Raw genomic sequence first — 22880 nt, forward strand, 5'->3', positions numbered from 1 at the left:
GAGAATATTGGATTTCAAGTTAATGCCTCTTCTAGCTTGTAAAATAATTTCTGATGAAGTGAGTTCAGACAAATGAGGTATTCGCTGTATGAAAAAACGTCCTAGTGTACATCATCCCTTCACAAAAACAGGCCTATAACATCTCATTGGAGATTCCTCTCACATCTCACAGAAATGCATTCAGGCTGCAACAGTAACACAGATCACGAGTTAGATTATTCAAAACAAAGACAGACTCCCCACGTGCTCCCCCAGTGAGTCCAGACCTAGTTCGTTACTTCACGCTGACTTGGACTCTTGGTTCTCATAGAAGTGTGTTCAAACTCCAGATTCAGAGGATCGCAAGATCCAGAAGAGGAAAGATTCTATTTTCCTGGTAAAAATCTTCACAAGGCCACTTAACGGTATATTTAGCATGTGTTGAAACAGGTTGAAGCTTCTTCTGGTAGCCTTTTATTATATTAAAAAACAACAACAACAACAGCAACAAAACCACTAAGAGATGTTGCAAGCTAATGCGTAACTATCTTTGGGGTTCCCTCTTTTTGTTAAGGTTTTCACAAAATACAAAATTAAATGTCTTTTCTACATACAGAACAAAGTAGAATCAAGTAACTGATTAGAGTATGTACAAAAACTTACACATTCCGTCTTGTTCTTTAAAAAATATAAATATCAATAATGTTCAGTAGAATGGGTTGGTTTTATTTTTAAGGCTTCATTCTTATAGATCCTTCATTGTTTAATGAGGTGCCAGGGAGGCAGGAAAGGGAGGGAAGAGAGGAGGTCGTGTTTTTTATTAAAGGTAATGCGTTTATTTCTCATGAGACTTTGCCTCATCTCTGGCAGGAGGAGATTTCCCTCCGTATTGATATAAGTTTCCAGGAAGCAGAGGTGGAAGGAAAGGAAAATAAAACCTTTATTATTGCTATTTTTTTTTCCTTCATTAAAAGCTTGTTTTAAACCTGTCTCCATTCATTGTCTTTGTAGAGAACCATCTGCCAAGTACGCGGATTAAAAAGACTCGAGCAGGAGGACTTCATCCCGGGTCCGCCTGGGAAAGGTTAGAGTGAGGAAGAGACTGCTGGAGGTGTTTTACCATCGACCCCAGCGGAGGTAGCAAGTGCTGCAGCTAGGGCAGCTGCTGCCGTTGCATCCCTGGGCGTGAAGTCTGTGGGAAGGCTTTCCATCAGGCACTTGAGCTGTTCCTGACCCAGTTTGATTTTATCGTCCAGCTCTCGCTGCTCTATGAGGAGCGCGGACTTCATCTTTACAAAGTGCTGGTAATCCTGGAGCTGTTCCTCGGAGAGGTAGTTGCCCAGGATCTCCAAGACAACCCGTTCTCGACGGTCAAGGTTTTCCTTCAGTTCCCGGGCATCTTCGTGCTGGCCAGCCAGCAGTTTCCTCTTCTCGTTCAGCGAACTCTGCACACACCAGAGAGAGCGCTTCAGTATCAGCAGCATCAGACTCACTGATCCCCCCTCTCCTTCCTCCCAACACCGTCTTTGACACCTCTAGGGGAGGCAGGATGGCTGTCACGCTCCCAGACAGCCTGTCAAAAGCCTGGGGGAGGAGGATGAGTTCCTCATTATGGATTGACTGTGAATCCCACTGAGTCAGACTCCGAATGTTCTAGTCAATGGGGGGCAGCAAGTCCAACAAAGTCAGTAAAACTTGCTTTAAAGCAACAACTACCAGAAAAATCTGGCATTGTTGCTCACAACCACCCAAAGAACGTTAAAATGCACAAAAGGCAGCGGGTTGTTCTACGATGCACAACACCGTACAAGCCTTTCCTCCAGCATGTCACAGACGTGCTGTCCTGAACACAGGCACTCTGTTTCAAGACAAAAGCCACAGGATCTGAGACTTACATACAAAGCGGGACCAAGATTCCCAGGGACAGAACCGCGTTTGCTCCGGCTTATACATAAGCACTGAGACACCTGCCTTCCCGTGAGCCTTCAGAGGTCCTAGCTTATACAAGCGCTTTCTTGTGACTGCAGCTGTCCCACAGCCCCAAAAAAGCCAAGATGCTATGGCTGTGCAGATACGTACCCGCTCTTCACTGTTGGCGTCTTCCCCCAGACTACTCAGAACGTTCTCTACGCGGGCCAGGCGTCCCGAGAGGGAGAGCAAGAGGTTCACCACCTTATCCAAATCACCAATGAACATCTTGTACTTGTCAAACTCGTTAGGTTTGCACAGCTTGCTGATCAACAGCTCCACCTCCTCTCCAAGAGCATTGTTCATCTTAATGTCTGCAAGGAGGCTCTCCTTGGCTTCCTTCAGGATTTCCAGTTTGTGGGTCAAGCTCCCGATGAGCTCAGCCTGTCAGAAGGGAAACACATTGCCACATCGGACGTTACCATGACCACCCCGGTCATACAGATGATGAAAACAAGAGGATATGGCTACGGTTCCTGAGAAGCAGGGTCAGGTCAGCAACGGCTGACAAAGAAGACATTACGGAGGAAACAGAGCAAACTCCAAAATTCCACATCTAGGTGATAATCGGAGTACCCGATCCGATTGCACAAAGATATATTTGTTCTACCATCAACGAACATTTATAAAAGAGACATCAGATTTGGTGTACCATCTTCTGATACCCAGGTGCTTACATCTGAAAGATGTAGGTTCTTTAAAGTCTCCGAGTGAAAAAAGTCACATCCACATCTCCTGCATGTTCCCCACTATCTGCCCCAGCCTGAAATTTCTGGTTTGGATGTTATATTTTTCACTACCCAGAACTGTACAAACCAACTGGCAGAAAAATGAATTTAAGCTGTATCAGTGGCATGACAGGAGGCTGAGCTGACACAAGCTACATATGGCGTAGCAAGAAAGAAGGAATTGCTCCATATTTTCCCTTCCTATAGTACCCTGAACCTACTGACTGTTCCTTACTCGGCCGCCTCGGTGTTGCGGTGCAAGCCTCAAATTCAACTGTGACCAAAACTCCCTGCCTGTGCAGGCACTGCCTCACACAGAGAGGCATCAAGTGGGCGCTTACACCAAAGATGCTCTAAATTTACTTAGTGACTGAGCAAAGAGATGGAGGGCACACACCCATTTTGTGAAAATGCTGGCAACTGTTTCACTGCTGAAGAAAAGGAGGCCCCCAGGGTTCACTTACTCCAGAAACAGCAGTGCTGCACATGTGCCGGAGATCTTAATTTCTGTTAGGATTTCGGGGAAAGACATATGCAAAAGCACAAGTCTGTGGCCTGGGGCTTGCAATTCTTCCTTCCATTTCCTCAGAACTAAGAGCGTGGAGAGCAGGAAAAGCTCTTCATAAAAGGGTTGGGTATTTTCCATCTCTTCAGTTTATGCATTGCTGAGGCACCATTACATATACGTTAATCTCCTCTGCCTGTAAACACTGCACGATGAAATAGATCACACGGTTGCCTGAAAATATTCTCTCAAAGTCATCTTTCCATCAAAACCAATGGTCATTTCAAGTAGGAAGGCAGCCTACTTCAAAAGAGAAAGGGTCTTCAAACCCAGGTCAGGCTAAGGGTTGCTCTGAATTGGCTATTATCTCCAGAGATGGCCTGTCAGAGTGGGGTTTAAAAAGCTGGTTTGGGAGCCGGGAAGTTACAGCACCGTTTAGTCAGACACCACTAGATGGTACACTTTGCGTGCATCCTCTGGAGCGCGTGGGTTTGCGGCTGCACTACAGTCTACTGTCACCTTCCACATATATGCAAAGGCTCAATAAAATGCGAGTAAAATTCTCTTAACACAAACGTCAGTTATCAGGCTTATGGTGGAATGACAGCTAAGTCACACCGTTTGTGAGCAGGGTAGTTCAGTAGTAGAGGAGAGGAAAGGTGGTACTAAATGCCACCTGCGAGGATAAGGGACAACCAAAACACCTTTTCTTGGACTCTCCCCTCAGTAGGCCAGGAAGCACCCAGAGACAACACTGGCCCTTCCCTGTGCCTATGATGCTAATGCCACCTTCAAAAGAAAGACCTGAGGTCCTCACCAGTTGATTGCTGGACCAAATCCTCAGGAGCAAAAGAAGGGATCCATTTTCAATGATTACGATGCCAGGGAGGAAAAAATCTACAGCAGGACTCTATGGGCTGGACACAGAGTCCAGCACGAACCTCGACAGGTTTTCAGGAGGAGGGAGCTGCTCAGAACTGGCTCCCCGCTCTGGGAGCTTTGCTCAAGGTGCAGACCTGCCCTCCGACCGTAGCAGGAGGCTACGGGACTGCTGGGAGCGACGTACCTTTGTTCTGAAGGCATGGGAGCTGGACAGGGACTGCGAAATACTTGCTTTGTGTTCATTAATTAGTGACTCTCCTGCGATCCCAAATGCCAACCAATATAGCTCCTTTGCCTACTTACAACGGAAATGAGCTTCATTTATCCAAATGACCTCTCAGAGTAGCTGCCTTCTCAGATAATGCCTATGCAAATGTTCCTTCACACAGACCATGAACAAACATATTGCTGTCTGGGCCTAATCACTCCCATCTATTTCTGGTTTTCCATGCAAATGTAACCTTTGAGGCCTGCAGCTTGTCCTCCCTGGCAGGCTCGCATCTACTCGAGAGCTTGTCAGACGCTTGCAGCGCGTCCGCCGACTCCTTGGAGCAGCACCCTCGTCTTGTTTCATCACTCCCTACCTTTCCCGTCGGTATAAGCCGGCAGTTGGTTTTGAAGTGAACAGCACCCCAAGAATCGATTGAATGCTACAGACGTGGCAGGAGCTGTGATTACCTTTGCAGCTGGCTGCTCTGCAACCGATGGCTTGGGACAGATAATTAAAGGTGCAGACAAAGGCCTTAGGCAAACGCTTTTGATTAGCATGATCTGTCCGAGCAGCGTTTCTACCCAGAATCTGTGTAAATCAGAGAAATAAGAGATGGCAGGCACGGCGAGTGTCTCTAACCCATTCCAGTCGCGTCGTACGACAGCTCCTAAAGACCTGACAGGGTCCCACCTGCACCTCAAATGCTCCACAAAATAGGGCTCATCTACTCACTTAGTACTCGTAATTTTTGTTACAGAGCACTTGGATGGAGGTCCCATTCGAGCTGTCATTGTGTTAAAGCCTGGTAGGGAGCAGATTTTGCTTAGCAGATAAAAGCTGAGAATAGAAGCAGTAAGAAAAAGAGGTGAGCTCTCCGCGTCAGGGCTGCAGGACAAATTGCACACTCACCAACATCACTCAGCCTCACATCTCTCTGCTTTTTAACACTCGGCATGGGGGTGAGGACCCGGAGAGAAAACGGGAAGCTGTGCTAGAGACAATTCTCTGCACTTTGACAGACAAGCTGAGTTTGGGAGCCTTTCTTTAAGTCCATGCCTGATTTCAATGCAGGAAGAATTCAGTACTATATTTACAGCATATGGAACTCGCACAAATATTTGTATCCTTCGGTATGTTTAAACTATGCTGTTGTACAAAGAGCATGAAATATGGGCTGCGCTACTCTGTCCAGTGCAACGGAGGATGTTTTAAATTTAAAAGCGGGCAGGCACAGCTGCTTTTGACACGAAGGTAGTAGGTGTGTGAAGGGAGGCACAGACAGGCAAGTACCTGCCTGTGGCTCCTTGGGATTTGTGAGCTTTGCAACATGTCTGTAATTAGCAGGTAACCTATGTGAGACAACCGCAGGGGCAAATTAGAAGGCCCTGCAAAAGCCCTGGAAGACAGAGCAGCCGAGCCTACAGCAAGAACTGCAGGGGCCGTTCCTCAGTGAAATGTAGCCGCAATAAGAGAGGAAAATGTTTCCTCCTCTCCTGCCCTGCTTTCCTCCCACCCAAATCGTCACATCGAGGTTGTGCTGACTGAGCTGCCGAGGCGCACATGGCTTTCAGCAGGTCAGTGAAACTATAAAGTGTTGGGAAAAGGCGTAACCAATGTTTCTTTGGAGGCAGTGAATGCAGACAGTAGGTAAAATGGGTAAATTGGCTTCACTGAAGAGGAAAATCCTAGGGCGAAACCTCATGCCCTCAGACACCGCAGTCACTAGCTGGATTCCTGTTTCTAACCCTGTTTCTTGCTCAAGTCACTTCATCTCTCCGTTTTCCCTCCTCGGTACAGGACAGGGACTGCCTCTTACAACCTGTATTGGTGTAATACAGGCCCGCCTCAGGGTTGTGCAAGATTTGCACTCAAATTTGCAGAAAGTACTCAGATTAGTTCTCTTCGTTCAATCTGGGCCACACTAATGGAGCTTCACAGGTAGCCTAAATGCACCCAGCCCCCACACAACTTGGGACTGCCAAAAGATGACATCAAATAGAAATGCACTTTACTCTAGGGCTTATTAATATTTCAGGAATGTAACCAGCAAATGGTGGTGCGTGCTGAATTTACCTTCTTCTCATTGATGTCCAGCAGCTCCTCTTCCTCACCTACTTCTTCTGGCAAGTCCTTAATTTTATTCAGCAGTTCTGCTTTGGGTGCTGAAACGCTGTAATAAGCAGGGCAGGTGACCAGGGTTACAGGAGCTTCCTTTTCTTCTCTCCTACACCACAGTGAAGAAAAAGGAAGAGTTCAGTCTGAGCCTGACTTTTTCCCATGCCTGGATCCATGGTTTTCCAGCGCTCCCTCTGTGGTACCTTCCCAGTGATATTAACCACAAAAGAAATGGAAGATTCCTGCCATCAGAGGGTGCATGTCAGCTGCTTTTAGCTCTCTCCCCTGAGCAGAACAGCACAGCTGCTCTGTTTAAATGCTGACTGGTTAACAACTCTATACGGGATTGCGTCCTCGCTGAAGGTAAATGAGCACAGCTCCGCTGATGATGGCGAGACTGACCATCTTATCTACCACGGTGCATTACAACTTATTTCTGTATGGTTCCCCACCTGTCACTTGGGAGTCTCTATCTTAATAAAACCACACTGAAGGACTTGCGCTGATTTGCATCCCCCTCCAGTAAGAAGGTGCCCCCATCCCTCCTTCCAAAATTTGGCCTCTCATTACCTTTCTGCCCGCCACTGTTTTCCTCCTCATTTTACTGTCGTATCTCTGTTACTGTGCTTTGGACTGACTTGCTTCACATTACAAAGGTTAAGATTGCAAAATCCAGTAACATCTCCGGAGGTAGTTTGTTTCCTGCCCCGTTACCAAGCTCAGCATCGTTTTCTACACAGCCCAGAGAGGTGAGCTCAAAGGTCACGCGTACAGCCGAGCTCATGACAAAAGGCATTCAGAAATGCCCTGCCAGTCCTCACGCCTGGGAACTGAGGAACTCGCTCTCTGCCAGCATCCAACTATACAGATGTGGAAAAATTCAGCAGAGGCTTGTCCTGAAGAGCAAGCGAGCAGTGAGTTCTGCTGCAACACCAGCCCAACAACCCAAACAAGCAGTGCTTACGTGTCCTCTTCCACTGCCGCCCTGCTAGCTTGCTTCTGCGTCATCTTCCTTTTCATGTTGTTCTCCTTCAGCAAGCTGGTTCCGCTGGGGAAAAGCCCTTCCATTAAGTCCATGGTTGTCTTCATTTTGGAATCTGGATCCAGGATATCAGCCAGAGACTTGTCTTTATGGACAATTTCTTTTGCTAGAGCCTCTGACTTAATATCCTCTGGGGTCTTTTGCTTTGTCTTGACTGGAGGTGTCCCAGAGTCCAGGTTGCCGTTTTCTGACTCTCCGGTGACGACTGCTGGCTCTCTATGGTTGCCTTCAGGTTGAGTTATGGGCTGTCTATCAGTGCTTTGAGGCCCTTCAGAAGAAGCAGGTAACTGGTGCTGCTTATCCACAGCAGACGGAGAGCTAGTCCTCTTTGATGCAGGTGGGGAGAGGGGCGAATTATTTTCACCGATACCAGTGCCCAACTCTGTTACCTCCCTCTCAGCCAGCGCTTTGGGAAAGCTTTTGAAGCTGCTATGGACAGAAAAATTCTGTGAGATGAAGATAAACTTACCACACAGGACCATTGTGAACACAGGGTGCAGGCCTAAGACAAGTTAAGTGTTCCTTCTCTCTCACTTATTTTTGTGTCTTACTTCTCACTTCAACATGGAAAGACCCACAGTATGAAGCTACCAGCACCAGGAGCACATTATCCCCTCAACCCGAACGCTGCTGTTTTGTCATTCCAACACAGAAGGAACTAGCGAGCGACAAGTCAGTTTGCTTTCTGCTCACAGGCAGGGGACACTGTGTCTCACCACCTGGCAGTACCATCCTGAGCAGCCTATACTCATTTCTTCTTTTCATGTTGGAAAAACCAATCACTACCGCAGCCCCGGCCAGACTCTTCCCAGATGGAAATAAGAGCAGCTCCTTGGGAGCGAGGGAAGCTGTGCCGAGTTAAACCAGCTGGGCAGCTAGCCCGAAGTCCCATCCTTCAGGACAAATTCACTATACAGTGTCACTGTGACATATTTGTGTTGCCACTTCTTGGCAGATGGTCACTGTTTCATAACAGCATTATTTTGTGCCAGGTCCAAAATGTATTCTGGGAAACTCTAACTGTTGGGAAAAACTGTTGGGGATTTTCATAGTTCTCTCTCAAAAACCAGTAACTGGAAGGAGTCAGCAGCCATTTTAACTCTTCATGCTGGAGTGAGTAAGAAGAAACTCCACTAAAATCCATACAGGAACTGCAGGGAGAACAAGACCGGGACAGTTTCTCACCCATTACCCGCTTTGCCTTGCTTACTAAGCACCTGTCAGCGCATCTGCTGACGGATGGGCCTCAAAGCCTTTTGCCTTCTTGCTTTGTGCCCTGCTCCGGCCACATCATTTGACAACGCTTTTGGCATAGCGGCGGCAAGTCTGTCTGTCTGTCCTTCTCCCCTTAAAACACGTGCCCTCCTCTGCAAGCTTCCCGCTCAGCTAGCAGCTGTGGGTTGGTCGTCGCAGCACGCAGAGCTGCGGAGGTCAGTCACATTTGTCTACAGCCCCGCATATCTTACTGTATATGGCCCTACAACGCCCGAGACGCTGCGTTACAGCCCTCCCTTACCTCACTTTGGCCTCCTCTGTGAGCCTGGTGGATTTGTCTCCAGCTGCCCCATTCCCCTCAAGCACCGCCGGTGGGGGAGGAGGTGGGAATTCCTCCGGTGGGGGAGGAGGTGGGAATTCTTCCGTGCCGTTTGCAGAAGTGCAGGAGCTCAGCGCGGGAAGAGGACGGGATGGCAGTGGGGGTGAGAAGGCTGGAGCGACGACACTGGGCTGGGAAGGCATGACAAACACCTCGTCGTCTTCATCGTCCTGCAGCGATGGTGGGGGCGTGAGCTGCAGGCCCGACTCCGAGATCCGGAGATGAGTTGTCCCCTGGGGAGAAGGAGTTTCTGGGTCAGAAGAAGTGCTGCTCTGTGTCAGCAGGGACTGCCACCTCTGGGAGAACTTTGGCCCAGCCGCTGGGGGAGATACCATAGCCCTTGGGTAGCTGTTGTCTTTGACCGAATGAGCCCACACCACTTTGGGTGGGAGCGATCTGTGAAGCAGCCCGGCTTTCCTTCTCCACATCATTTCATCCGTGGGAGTCTCAGGGGATCTATCCTGGACAGCGTCCAAAGGCTGTACCTGAATGTTACTATTGCCCTCAGGGGGGATAGCATCTCGTTTGGCCTGGTGCTGTCTCAGAGCCTGGTCATCACCCGCACTCTGGAAGTCTGAGGGAGTCTGAGTGGGCGTACTAGGGGAGGACTGGCCAGATCCAGAAGGAGTAAGGTTAAGGAACAAGGGTTTAAAGCCTTGCTTTTGCTCAGGATAGTGACTCCTTGCCTCTGTTGGGGATGGGACAAATGCAGAAGTCCTGCTTTCTGGCCTGGAAAGTTCTGAGAGCTTGTGGTTCTCTGTCAGCATGGTGGACCCGGTGACAGCCTCGCTGCTGTGGTGAGGGTGGGGATAATAACGTGTGAACGCCGTTTTTTCTGAGTGGCTTCTTTCTTGCTTGCTGAAAGACCTGAAAACCGAGAGGCAGACCATGATAAGTTTAATAATTAATCAATGAGCAAGAAAAGCTATCGTGCACCTCCTTAATGAGCAAATTATGCAACCACATCAGAGGCCTGGGTCAGTGGCTGCTGATCTAGGTGAGGTGCAATTGTGCTTTGAAACTGGTAGTAAAATCCAGTCTACTAATTCTAGGGACATGGAGCCAGAGCCATACCCACTTGCCATCTCCCAGCATTTTCAGTGTGGGCTAGGTCACACACACACACACTCGTGCACACATGTAGCAAGCATCACAGCAGTAACTTAATAGAAAAAAAATTTAGGAAAACCGAAGTGCACGGCTTCCTTTCCAGCCTTGCTTTGAATGTTGTTTGTTACGGATGGGGCTAGTGGTGACTGCTGTAAGAAAGACTACTTGACATTATCCACCATCAAACTCCATTCTCAATCGCTGACAATTTTAAGAATTTCAGCTTTATGGGCCAAAAAATCCCATAACATGATCTGCTCCTTTTGGAAAGGTGCCGTTAAAATGATTCAACTGTCTCTGAGAACAAAGTGAGGCCAAAAAATGCACTATTTTGACTGCGGAAAAAATTTAAAAAAAGCTCTTACAACCTTGGAATCCTGTTAGAAAAAAGAGCTCCACTCAGATAGGCAGTTGTTACAGACACCAAAGCCAACACACTTCAACTGCAAAAGGATGTTAAGGCTGCAAAGCCAGGACATTAAATTATTCCTTCCAGATCTTTTAAGGTGTTCTCATGTGAGTCTGAGAAAAAGCGTCTGGCCTTTGAAATGAGGATCCTGCTCAGAATACATAGCCAAACTTACTTTCCCGTATGGCTATTTAGCTGGAAAACAAAATAAGCAGTAATAATAGCACTAGGCGATGCAAGAGAAGATGGTCTAAAAACATGAGGCCATACCATAACACAATAAAATACAATAAAGCTCTACTGCCAATATATGTTCTGTTCTTGAGATGCATTGTTCAAATAATCCAACACTGCCAATCCGTAATGTTTGAGACTTGGGCCCCAAATTTGCTCTCAGATGTACTGGTACAAATTAAGAATAACTCTGTCAAAGACATGGGTCTTTCTGGCTTTATTCTGGTGCGACTGAGAATAGAATTTGGCAGCCTTTGCCTGGGGGTGGGGAAACTTCCCAGACAGACTGCTCTTGGTATTGTCTGTGGTTCCTGGACAGTAGCAATGTGTATTCTTTTCAGATGCTCAGTGTTTGTCAGAAACGCCAGATGGTAATTCTCTAATTGAAAGATCTCTCCTACTGTGGAAGCAATTGTGGATTCTAAAACTGGTGGAGCAACAACCGTTCCCAACAGTGCTTACGAGACAGCTATTGTATGACACCTGGGGAGCAGCATAAGAGCACAGAGCGTAAGTCACGGAGCACGTGTGACCGGACCAAGCGACTGCTGACCAGGGTTTCCGTAACTTCACCATTTGACGGTTTTCCTCCTTGAGCAAGAGAAGTAGTAGGGATGGTCCCATCTCCTCTCCAGCACATCAAGCAGCTGTGTCCCAAGGAAACCTAGAAGCATTTCCTATTGCTTTCCCTGAAGGGCCCGTGCACGGAGTATGCTGCAGACAGCGACAGGATGGTGATGGTTAGCTGTGAGAGGACTGGCTAGAAACCCAGCTATTTCGGGCTGACAATCACAGGACATACAACAACTGCATTTCTTAAGGGATGGATTAAAGACGCTACAATAATCCCTTATGAACCAGACTGTGAACTGGGGCAGGGGAACGTTCAACAGTATCCTAAATAGTGGAACTCCTCCTGTGAATCATTGACACATAGGTAATGTCCTGGTCTGCCTGTCCCTTTCACGCTGAGGAGGATTCAGATCTTGTTCTCTCTGAGAGTTAAATGTAAAACTTCTATCGGCTTCAGCAGTGCACGATCAGAGCTGTGTGGCTTCCAAAACTCATGGCCATTCACTTTCAGGTCATTTCAGCTGCAGTCACATAAGAAAAATCACTCAGGCTCACTGGGAGTGATTTGCAGCCTGCGTAGTGGGACCCTGCGTCCTCAGAGCCAAGGGCTTTTCCCTGTCTTCTCCCATCCTTTCATTCTGTCTTTTGGGAAATCCAATGTCACAGAATCACAGAATGGTCAGCGTTGGAAGGGACCTCTGGAGATCAATCTAGCCCGACCCCCCCGCCAGAGCAGGGGCACCTACAACAGGTTGCACAGGACGGTGTCCAGGCGGGTTTTGAATGTCTCCAGAGTGGGAGACTCCGCAACCTCTCTGGGCAGCCTGTGCCAGTGCTCTGCCACCCTCAAAGGAAAGAAGTTCCTCCTTGTGTTAAGATGGAATTTCCTCCTCATGTTAAGATGGAATTCCGATCGAGAAGGGAAAGCGACCTCCCATCTCCCAGAAGAAATGTGCTTGCAGAGCAGGCAGAATGCCTACGCGGCAGAAACGTCATAAGACTGTTAAGTTAATACCAATAATCTTTGTGCAGTGAAGCATGACAATGAGAAACCTACATTTCGTGCCCCAATAAACTTGTTTTCAGTCTGGGTGTTCAATCCCGTTGCTTGGAAAATAGGTTGGGGGGGAGGGAGGGAAGGAAGCAGCAAGTAGTTATTGAGAAGAATGATGAAATGCCATCTCTAGAAGAAATGGGGAGGCAGGACGAACTAAAACAGCTGCATTTTTCTCTTAGGAAAAAAAAATGGAAGAAGTTATTCCAAATCAAAGTAAACGGGTGTGTTTTCAATAATTACAAAAGGATGTGCCTGAAGGCAGGCTGAATCCCTCTCAAACAACTTTTACGTCTTCTTAGCAGCAAGAATGGCCAGCCAGTCAGAAGTAAATTCCAGCCAGACTAGGAGCCTTCCTCAAATTCTAGCTGTCGCTCCCCGACCCAGAGCTGCTGGGGAAACCTTTGGAGACAGCAGTGTTAACTCCCACTGTGACAACAGAGTGGCTGACATTTACGGCGAGTTTGTGAGAAACAGAGCTCCTTTGTGAATAATTCTTTTAGTCCCTCTTGATGGTTTTTACTGTAATATGAGTTAGCTGTTTGGGCACTCAGAGCTTAGGGCAAGCATCTATTTATTATTTAAATGTAAATACAGCAAGATCAACTTCAGTTCTAGTTAACTTCAAAACAATCCACTGCTAAGTGGATAGTTACATAAGTCCTAATATTATGAGTTTTATGATTACACTTTTCTATTTTTAAAAGCATTTCTCTCTCCCCTGTTGCTGAGAAAAATATCCCGCCTGCACAAAGGAAAGCGGGCGAAAGGCAAGCTCCCAGTTCAGCAAGATAAATGAAATCTCCTGGTTTTAGTCTGCGCAAATGTTCACTTGCTTTTGGGGAAGCAGCACCCTGGACTGGAGAAAACCAAACAGAGTGCGACATGAAAGTATTTTTTCCTTTAAAATCCTTCACTTATGATAGCATCTGGATATGAGTTCCAACAGCAGATCAAACGCATTTTGGAAGTTCCGTAACTGGAGATTTGCCACAGAAACATGCTCCAAGACAACATGAGGAGGACTTGATAGTGAATTAATGCCTACAGTAAAAAAAAAAACCTCACAGCAACTTACTCCTCCTAACTCTGCTGGGCACAGCACACCCAGAAGTGTGTCCGTGCTGATGTTTTCTCTAGTTTGTCACGATCCATCTGTTTACATAGACAACACATGACAACTGGTGCTGGCAGCAGGATGGCAAGAGCTGACCCTGCAGTGACAAAGGGGACATTAACACATACTTACCTGGCTCCTGCGCCGACCACGTAGAAAGGATCTCTCGCCATGGTGCTAAATTCACTGCTTTCCCTTCTCAGCAGGTCCTGGAGTGCAAATACAGCATTAGCCGCAAGCAGAAAGCAAAACAAAATAGCAAAACAAAATAGCAAAACACTGATGCTTCCTACTAAGAAGAGAGCACAGCACGTGCCATATGCAGCTGGGAGAAAAACTCTGGCGTGGCGTACCACTCTCCAGCACCCTACTTCTGCTTAGAGGACCTCTCTGTGTTTTTCTGGGTGGATTGTGGACCAACAGGCAGTCTTATTCAGAGAAATGTTTTTTAAAACCTCTCAGCAAATACTTGCCCGTTCTAAAAACAGGCTCAACGGTATCAGTGGGACCTGGGCTTTCACCTCTGGTTTATGTGCAAGCAAGAAGCTGAGACACCGCTAAAGCAGCCTCAACCAGGGTGGCTAAATAGCGAACAATCTGTGCCCAAGCCCAGTGCCAAAACAGGACGAAAACGCTGCAGAGATGCTGAATGCCACAAAGGTTGGGAACTCCAGCCACAGGCAGAGGTGCTGAAAAACACCACAAAGTCTGGCATTTGCTTCTTTTGAAAAGCAAAGCGCAGGAACTATCTCCTCTTCAGGTATTTATGTCATCTAAAACCAGAGAAATTTTGCAGCTGAAACGCCTTTGGGAATCTGACTCTCTGCCCTAGAGCTCCCACCATAGGACACCAGGCTATTATGAGACATGAAAGCAAATGGTAAGCCTGCTTTTGAAGGGGTTAGTGTTTTCTCCCCTACAATCTTTCCAGCAGAAAGCATTTCAGTTACCCCCTTCCCCACACCCTTAGTAATTTGCTTTTTTGGTCAGTGTTGCTGCAGAGAGAGGGTAAGTGCAGATCTTGATTTAGGAGTCCGGGAGCTGGGAGATACGCGGGCTGAGACAGGCTAAAAAAGCAGAGAGGAAGGAAGGCTGAGAATGCGTTCTGGAGACTGAGAGCTAATAATTCCACATGGCTATCAATTTTCCCTATATCTTTAAACAAATTCCTACAGTGACATTGTGATGTGATTTATACGCAGCCTGAAAGGAACGTTGGATGCTGTACACAGGGCCCTGAAAAACATACCGTGAGGCAGAGAAGTCTGCTGCTAAACTGGAAATAAACATTTCCCGCAAAAAAAATATCTGAAAACGCTAAAAAAAATTACAAAATAAAAATAAAATAATCACCCTGTTGCTTTGGCTTTGTCCCCCAACTTTTACAGCTGCGCTTTTGTATTGGAGGCAGATCAGAAACAAAGCTAATTAACAGAGCACTTAAACATATACTTCCTTTTCAAACAGACACTTACGGATTGGTGTATATATGTGAAGTCAAACATGCTTTCTTGAATTAGGATTTAAGAACAGGACTTTCACGAGTGCCTTGCTGCCTATGGGACTAAATCCTCATTCCAGAAGTGGATACAGCTAAATCACTCTGGGAAACAGCAGTAAGGGCTCTCTCTTCTTCTACACTTGAACTAAGACCCTGTGCACAGGTCTGCGCTGCTGTTCATCATCTTCCTCCAGTCAGCTTCCAACAGGCAGAAACTCCGGTTTGGCTGCTGAACGTATACAAGATTACAAATGAGCCACCAAGGGGGAAATAAAGAACTTAAGGAGTACCCTGTATGTCGCCTGCCCAAGAGAGGGGGCTGGGTAAAAACGAACGAGGGCTGGTTGCGGTCCAACCTGTCATTAAAAGTACATTTTAGTGATTTTTCTCTTTCTGGATGCCTGGTTTTGTGCCGGGACTGTGCCGGGAGGCAGAGAAAGAGTCACAGCTTGGCCTTCACCCTACATTTCTTAAGGACTGTTCTCTTACTGAACGCAAGACTTCACAATCGTCAAGTGTGACAGAATTGCACAGATGAGCCTGATGCCTGGCTGGTGTGGAAAAATACTGCTGATGGGATGAGACGGCAGCAGTTGTGGAAATGCATTCCAGTCACTTGATATTCACAACCTGCTGGTTTAATTCCCTCTATTTAAAAACGCAGCGTGGGATCTGAGGTCTGTCGAGGGAGGACATTCAGAATGAAGCACACGAGTGTGGGAGGACAGCTCCTTCCCCCGCACCCCGGTTTGGCCTGTTTCCCAGCTGCTGCCCAGCTCCTCGTTGACGTTACTTGACCCAGTACCCCTTCGCTGCACCTAAATTATCTATTCTGGGCCAGCAGCAAGTGCAAGAGTAGAAGGAGATGTTCGGCATCTCAGCTTCCCTGTAAATATGCAAGACTGTCCAAACACTCAGGGTATGTGGAGTGAGGAGCCTGTCCACACATTTTTGTTGTTTCCTCCCTCTCCCCGTGATGAAGGGAGCCCGGCATGGAAACGGGATGGAGCGGCAGACCCACCGCTGCTGTAAATCCGTGTGGCTTAACCAGCTGCGGTTACCTAAATAGGTCTGAAGAGATTTCAGCCAGCTGAAGAGCTGGCCTGGGCAGTTGTTCCTGAAGAAGTTAGCCTGTTCCTACTATTTACCATCATCAGAGTCAGTCGAATTCCCCGTTTGTGACATCAGTGCAATGTTCCCAACCGCCAAGCTGGGGACATGGAAAGACCAGCCAGGGTCTCCGCTAAGTTTTCTCTGCGATGTTTCCCTCCAGGGCTGGAGGCAAAACATAATGGTTACTTGGCAGTGCCTCCGCCGAGCATTTCCCAGCACTGGCAGGCACAGCGGGAGCCAGGGCGATTTCAAGCAGCCTTCAATCCTCTCTACTTCGCACCACAAAAGTGGGCTAAGGCAGAACAGCAGCAACAGCGTATCACCACCTTAACGGCAGACCCCGCCAGAAAGGCGATGAGTGCTTCTCCGGTGATGCTAGCAGGTAAGAACAGGACACTGCAGATGGGATGTTGGGAGCAGCAAGAACACAAGAACGCTACCAGCATGTGCACTGACATCCCAGCATCTCTGAGATCCCTGAAATAGCCCCAGAAGTAAGAAAGCTGAACAGAAGCGCTACCCCACCGGCAAGCATTTAAAACAGCATCCTGGTAATTTAAACACAATAAATGGTCTGTATCTCACCATGCACTTAACCTCCCTCTAACCAATAGAGTACTTGTGATAACTCAATATCGACTTGTCCTTCAGAGTGCCCTGCTTGCCTGCACGCATGACCCGGTTTCCACATACCTGGTGTTTCTTATCTGCCGTGGGAGACGATCTGGAACGTATATGCACAGGGACTGTCTGATTGTCATACCTATCGAGCAAGTCTTCCACAGACACTGATTTCCCAGATTTCCTGGCAGAGGAGGCCGTTTCAAAGACCTGCTCCTGCTTCTCGTAGCAAGGCCGGCCCTGCATGCCCAGAGGGTCTGTCTGCGTGCCTTTGGTGAGCTCCGTTTTGGCTCTGTAATCCCGGCACCTCTCTGTTTTCGGTCGGCTCGTGACCAAGCTGTCCTGGCGCCCTTTCTTCTCATCTCCACTCGTGTCAGAGCAGCTCATCAACCCAGGAGGTAGGGTAGAAGATATCCGCCTCGTCCTGGATATCCGCTCTACAGGCTCTCTCCTGCGGTAAAGGTTCTGGTCCTGGAGGGAATTCATGCTGGAGGCGGATGAAAGGCTCTGGCTGTCTGGGCCACCTGCCTGTAGGTAGGAGCTGTGGGAGCGCTCCCTCAGCAGCCCAACATCTTGCGAGGATGGCCGTCTCCCTGTTTTGCGCTCGATGTACTCGGCGAGGGCGTTCTGCTGGAGTTGCTTGAGCTCCGGCTTGGAGAGGCTGGCTGTGGAAGAAGCTTTGCCATCCCTTTCAAAGATCTTACGCCGGTCAGCCACCGTATTCTCTGGGAAGACAAAATGGATGCTTTTCTTCTGGAAGGAGAAAGGCGATGGCTCCCCATCAGAGATGCCCACCTCATTCATCTTCTCCGGCTCTGAGTAAGACCGCTTCTTCTGCTCTGCCGTCAGCCGCTTTCGGCCCCCGATACGCAAAACATGCTGTGTCTTGGCGTAGTCCAGGGCGGAGAGGCTGCCTTCTGTCGGCGTGACGCTGTGCCTCTCCTTTGGGGTGTGGGGAGACGCTGCCATGCTCCTCATGCCCACGTGGGCCGAGGCAGGCCTCTGGGTTGTCCTCTTGGGTGTGCTTCCAAATGGAGGGCTGATGCGACGGAAGGAAGTGGCCCTCAGCACCCTGGACTGAGCATCTTTAATGCTGTTCCTGTAGGCCCTGTTAAACGGTGTGTCCAGCTGCGACCCGTGGGCATCCTGGACGTTATCCTTCCAGAGGATCTCCTTCTCAGGCTCACCTCCCAGCTGGAACGTGCTTTTACTCCTCGGTAGCTGAGCCGCTCTTATTTGCGCCTCACTTTCAGGACATAGGCTGTAGTATTCGCCAGGTCTCGCCTGCTTTGCCGAAGCCACCATCTGCAGCTCTACGGGGCGCCAGTCTGCCTCTTCCAGCTTCCCGTTCCTGACAGAGGGGCTGGAGACCCTGCCTGGCTCACTGGGCAGCTGGTTGGGCTCGCGGAGCTTGCTCTTCATGTCCTCCAGGCTGTTCAGAGAGCACCTTGTGCTGGAGGGCTGGCTCGTCCTGCTGGGCCCATAGTGCTGGCCGAAGCTGGGAACGCCAGCACTCGGGGGCCGCTGAGTGCTTTGCTCTCGCTGCTCAAACTTGCTGACCTTCTCCAGCACCGAGCAGCGGGGCTTGCCGGCATCTGGTTTGCCATAGGGAAAGCTTTGGGCGCTGCTAGAGCTGAGCCGGTTCCTCCCGAAATCAGAGGTCTTCGGGTGCTGCGGAGAAGGGGGCTCTTCGCACTTTGGCTCAGCAGCGTGGAATGGAGTCACGGTCGTGCCCTCCTCCTCCTGCCTTGCAAAGGCCTGTGGGTCCACATCACTCCGCTGTTTGTGCCCCTGTCCCCTGTGATCCTTCTCCTCTTTACCGCTGCTGTTGAGGAAGGACAGTTTGGTGCTGGAATAACACTCGCCTGGTTGTATCTCTCTTAGCTCGGAGCTGCTTTGCCTCCGGGAGCTCTCTGGGATGTTCTGCAAGGAGGAGAAGCCATACTGCTTGGCCTTGCTATGACCCCACTGCTGGTGAGCAGCAGCGTCTCTCTCGTTTATCTGTGCGTTGCCATTTTTGTCCTCCTGGGATTCAGCCGTCCAGTCCTCTTTGGGCTGGTAATGGGTTTTTCTCTCACTAGCATCCCTCGGCTGGGGCTGCGGAGCTTGAAAACTGTGTTTGGAGGCCTGTGCGGTACTTGCAGTCTCTTGGTTGCTGTGTGCCACCTTGTAAGGGGGTAACAACTCCTCCTTTCTCGACGTGCTCAGGCAGACTTCTGGGCCTGCCATGCTAGGAGGTTTTTGCTGGAGAAGTTTTGCTGCAGCATCGTGCTTTCTCTCGGCTGCTGGGGGCTGGTAGAAGATGGTTGATCTGTTTGTAGTGCTTTGGTTTCCATTTTCATCAAAGCCCAGAGTTCTGCTGGCTACGGCCTTGTCGTAAGAGACTGGAAGAGGTGGAGAGTACCCACTTTCTTTGGCCAGAGCTGGATAAAGTGTCCCATTATTGCTTGCAGAAGGCTGGGGCACCTGGGCGTAGTGTGGCTCTGGGGAAGGTACTGGGTAGACACCAGTAGGCAGCAGGGGCTGTCCCGGCTGGGCTGGCTGGGAATAGCTCTGCTTGGGCTTCACGGTGGGGCTGCTCTCTGGGCTCCTCTCCACCACGGTGTGCAGATGCCCTTCTCCAAAGGGGGTTTTCAGCAGCGGTCCCTGGGATAGGGTGCTGACAAGCTGAGGCCAGGCCCCTTTCGGCTGGGTTCGACCAAGCTTGTTCAGATCAAGGCCGGCGTACGAGCTGGGCCTCTCGTGATGCCTGATGGCTGCGTAGCTGTCGCTGCGAGTGGGAGGCAATGGAGGTCCCTTGGAGGGCTGGTTCTTGCTGTCCGAGGAGCCCTGGCCTGGCTGCGCCCAGGAGGGAGCTGCGTTGTGCCGGCTGAAGCCGTGGAGCCTGCCATGGCCGCGACCGTCCAGCAAGGCCCGGGCCTCGCAGCTCGGAAGCAAGGCAGAGGACTTCACCTCATACTCCTCAGAGATCCCTCGCTGGGCGTCGTAGACTGTCTTGACGTACCTGATGTCAGCTTGCCTCATCCCCTCCTGCAGGCCACCTCGGGACTGCACGCTGTCTGTGGAGCAGGAGTGCTCCTTGCTGAACGGAGGAGCAGGATACTCAGGGATGCTAGAGTTGGTGGAGAAGGAGCTGTAGGCAGAGTCTCTCTTGCTGTGGAGGTGGGAGAGCTGGTCGATGCTGTTGGTGGATTTGGCCGGGGACAGGTGACAAGGGTGGTAGCCAGGGGAGGAGTGGTCCAAGCTCTCCATGCTGCCCCGGGAACTGTACTGGTCAGGACTTCTCCTCAGATAGCCATGCTCATAGCCAGAGAGATCGCTGGTGGAGGAGCTGGGGAAGAGCGAGAGAAGAGTAAAAACCCACTGTCAGCAGAGGAGAGGCACGACAACTTATAAGCGAGCTCAGAAGGAAGATGTTTAGTTTTGCAAAGTGCAGATGAAAACCCATATTTGGGCCTTACTCCATCCCCTGTTTGCAGTCATCCCAGTTCACAAAGAGGAACTGCTTGACATTGCAACACATGGCTCTTATTTACCACCGAGGGTGGGAGGGAAATGCAGACAGAAAGACAGTGCATCTCTGGAGCCAGGGAGGATCAACCCCACCCATCAAACCTATCCAAAGCACTTGGAAAGCTGAATGAGCGCCGACGCCACCGAGGAGGAGGAGAGGAGCACGAGAGGCGTTCTGGGGGGAATCTAATCTCTTTCTTTTTTTCCCATTTCATTTCTTTTTATGGAGATGAAGGCTATGCCCTGGCAGGCTTCCTGGAAATTCAGCTGTCCCAAGGATAGTTTGTTTGCCGCGAGAAAACTAAACTGACAAGACAGAGAAGAGATGCATGTGTTTGTGCGTGGAGGCAAGCGGGGGTGCAACAATAGAAGCAGTCTGAGGATGCCGCAGGAAGTCTTCGCAGCCGCCTCCTCACGTAGCTCAGCAGGTGCAGGTACACCTCGTCACCTGCGCTGAGATACACGTGTGTCAAAATATATACTCGTGGCCACCAGAGAGGTGTTCAAAAAAGAGGATATTCAGAGATCTTTCTATCAGTGGGAAGGGACCTCCTTGTGCCGACCACTGTTCTTTCTACACTTCGCATGGGGGTATCACAAATTTATGTGGAGTTTCCCCTGGCTAATCTCTCCTCCCAGATTCAAGCAAACGCACTGAAGATTGGAGAGTGTAGCCTGAGGATTTCCCTTCTCTTCCCTCTGTTCTCAGCTCCCCTCCCTTAGGTATCGCTTTCTCTAGTTCCCTGTGCAGCTACACACGCTGTCCGGGCAGAGCCACAGGAAAGCACCAGGAAAGGAAAGACTGCTGTCCCACACGAAGGGTGGCCGGGCAAGGCTCGGAGCTGGAAGCAGGAACGGAGAGGAGCCTGGGTTTGCAGGGTGCAAGCTGCAGCCTCAACTGGCAGAGGGAAAGGGAAGCTCCATTTCTGTGTGCTTTGCTCCACTGGGAAAACAAAACCAAACCTGCTCCCCGCCGTGGGGGAGCTGGGGGTGCACAGCGGCCCCGGGAATCAAGGAGGCAGCGAGTGTGTTTGGTAACAGCCCCCTCCCTAACGAGTGTCTGCTGAAGAACCTAAAGCTTCCTTCAGATCATATCCCAGCCGCGCTCACTTCCACCCGGCTGGATTAACACCCACACGCCCAAAGGACGGACAGGGGGGAAATGGCAGCTAAGGATGAGGAAAGGCAGAAGGAAACCTGCCTGCGAGGGGAAAAAGCAGCAGCTCAGCAGAGAGATGCAGAGGAACACACAGACGGGCAGAAAGAGATACGGCAAATCTCAGGATAAAGCTGGTTTACTCATTTAAATGCACCGCTCTATTTTAGTTTAAAATAAGCATCTCCCTGGCAATGCCCAGCGCAGCCCCGGCCAGCTGGCCGCTAGATGTTCCCCGTGCTCCTCTACGAGCACCCAGGAGACAGAGCCGGGCTGCCAAAGGCTCTGCCAGGAGCTATGGCTGGGAAGCAAAGGCCTCGGGTGGGAAATGAATGTGCTACAGCCTCATCTGCGCTGAAGGCCAGAGACGAACATACATTTTTTTCTGTAACCATCTCCTCACTTTTTTTAATGCTCTGTTTTCTTTTACCTCCCCTTTGCCAAGGCTCAGTCTCACCCGTAGAAGAAATGACATTTAAATCCCAGTGGCTATAAGGAGAGTTTCCTGCTCCTGAAACCCTTCTGCCTTTCCAGAGAAAGTCCTCCGAAGGCAGAATTTACACTTGTGCCCCCTCAAGCTGCCCCAGGGCTTACCACCAAGTACTTTTTGGGGCTGCTCAGGGTAGCTGAGGGATATGTCTGCCCCAGGCATGTCTCCTCCCCATACTCGCCACACATGTGGCCTCACAGAAACAGCCCAAACTTACTGGGACCACATCACTGCTTCCAACCTGCCTCAGCCACAGTCCACGGCCAAAACCAAAGGTGCCTCATACCACCTTCTTTCAACAGCACTAAGGTTACTAGTTTAGTCTTTTGGGGACTGGTGAAACACCGCGCTAACTTCTCAGAGAAACAGCCACGGACATACACTTATGATAAAGCTGACCCCTGCAGAATTGTGCAGGGGTGATTGTCAAAACCAGGAAATCCCTCGCTGAACTTCTCACCCTGGGCGTAGCGTCAGTGATGCACCGCTGTCGGCTGCTCCTGAGAGCAGCTCAGTGATGCTGACAGGCACGCTTGCCCTGCTCCCTACACCCTTTTCTTCGTTTTTTTTTTTTAATAGGCTGATTTTGACTTTGAATCTCTTTTCCTTTGCTGGGGAAACAACCATCCTGTGTTTCTACATGGGAGCAGTCCACAGCATGCAGAGCAGGACTCCAACTCCTGCACCCAAATCTACAGAAAGCGGCATTAACATCCTGACAGTGAGCTCCCATCTTGGGAGGAAGGGGGATTTTTAAAGCAATTAATTTCCTAGCTGTTAATGACCTCACAGAGCACTTAAAGGAGGAAAACACGGCCACTTTACCTGGTAATCAAACAGGAATCAACGCCTCCCTAACTTTAATCCTAACCTTGGTTGTTTGTTAATCTGTCCAGCTGTATGGAGGCGACTGGTAACATTTTTTCACTACATCTTTTGTGCCCTTCCTTCACTCCCATGCTCTA

General features: G+C 49.5%; 1 protein-coding gene across 1 annotated transcript in view; it reads right to left on the reverse strand.

The window, feature by feature from the left end:
* Nucleotides 1-443: 443 nt before the first annotated feature.
* The window catches only part of SHROOM3 (shroom family member 3), a 152700-nt gene continuing 130263 nt past the window's right edge, over nucleotides 444-22880 (reverse strand). The window contains exons 8-14 of the mRNA XM_009886478.1: nucleotides 16829-20087; nucleotides 13654-13730; nucleotides 8947-9891; nucleotides 7353-7859; nucleotides 6347-6497; nucleotides 2059-2331; nucleotides 444-1424 (exon numbers count right to left, since the gene is read on the reverse strand). Of these exons, the coding sequence (XP_009884780.1) occupies nucleotides 1065-1424; nucleotides 2059-2331; nucleotides 6347-6497; nucleotides 7353-7859; nucleotides 8947-9891; nucleotides 13654-13730; nucleotides 16829-20087 (5572 nt within the window). The 3' untranslated portion in view covers nucleotides 444-1064. The remainder of the gene's footprint in view (nucleotides 1425-2058; nucleotides 2332-6346; nucleotides 6498-7352; nucleotides 7860-8946; nucleotides 9892-13653; nucleotides 13731-16828; nucleotides 20088-22880) is intronic.

This window comes from Charadrius vociferus, unplaced genomic scaffold, assembly GCF_000708025.1.
Source record: "Charadrius vociferus isolate BGI_N301 unplaced genomic scaffold, ASM70802v2 scaffold676, whole genome shotgun sequence".
Lineage (NCBI taxonomy): Eukaryota > Metazoa > Chordata > Aves > Charadriiformes > Charadriidae > Charadrius > Charadrius vociferus.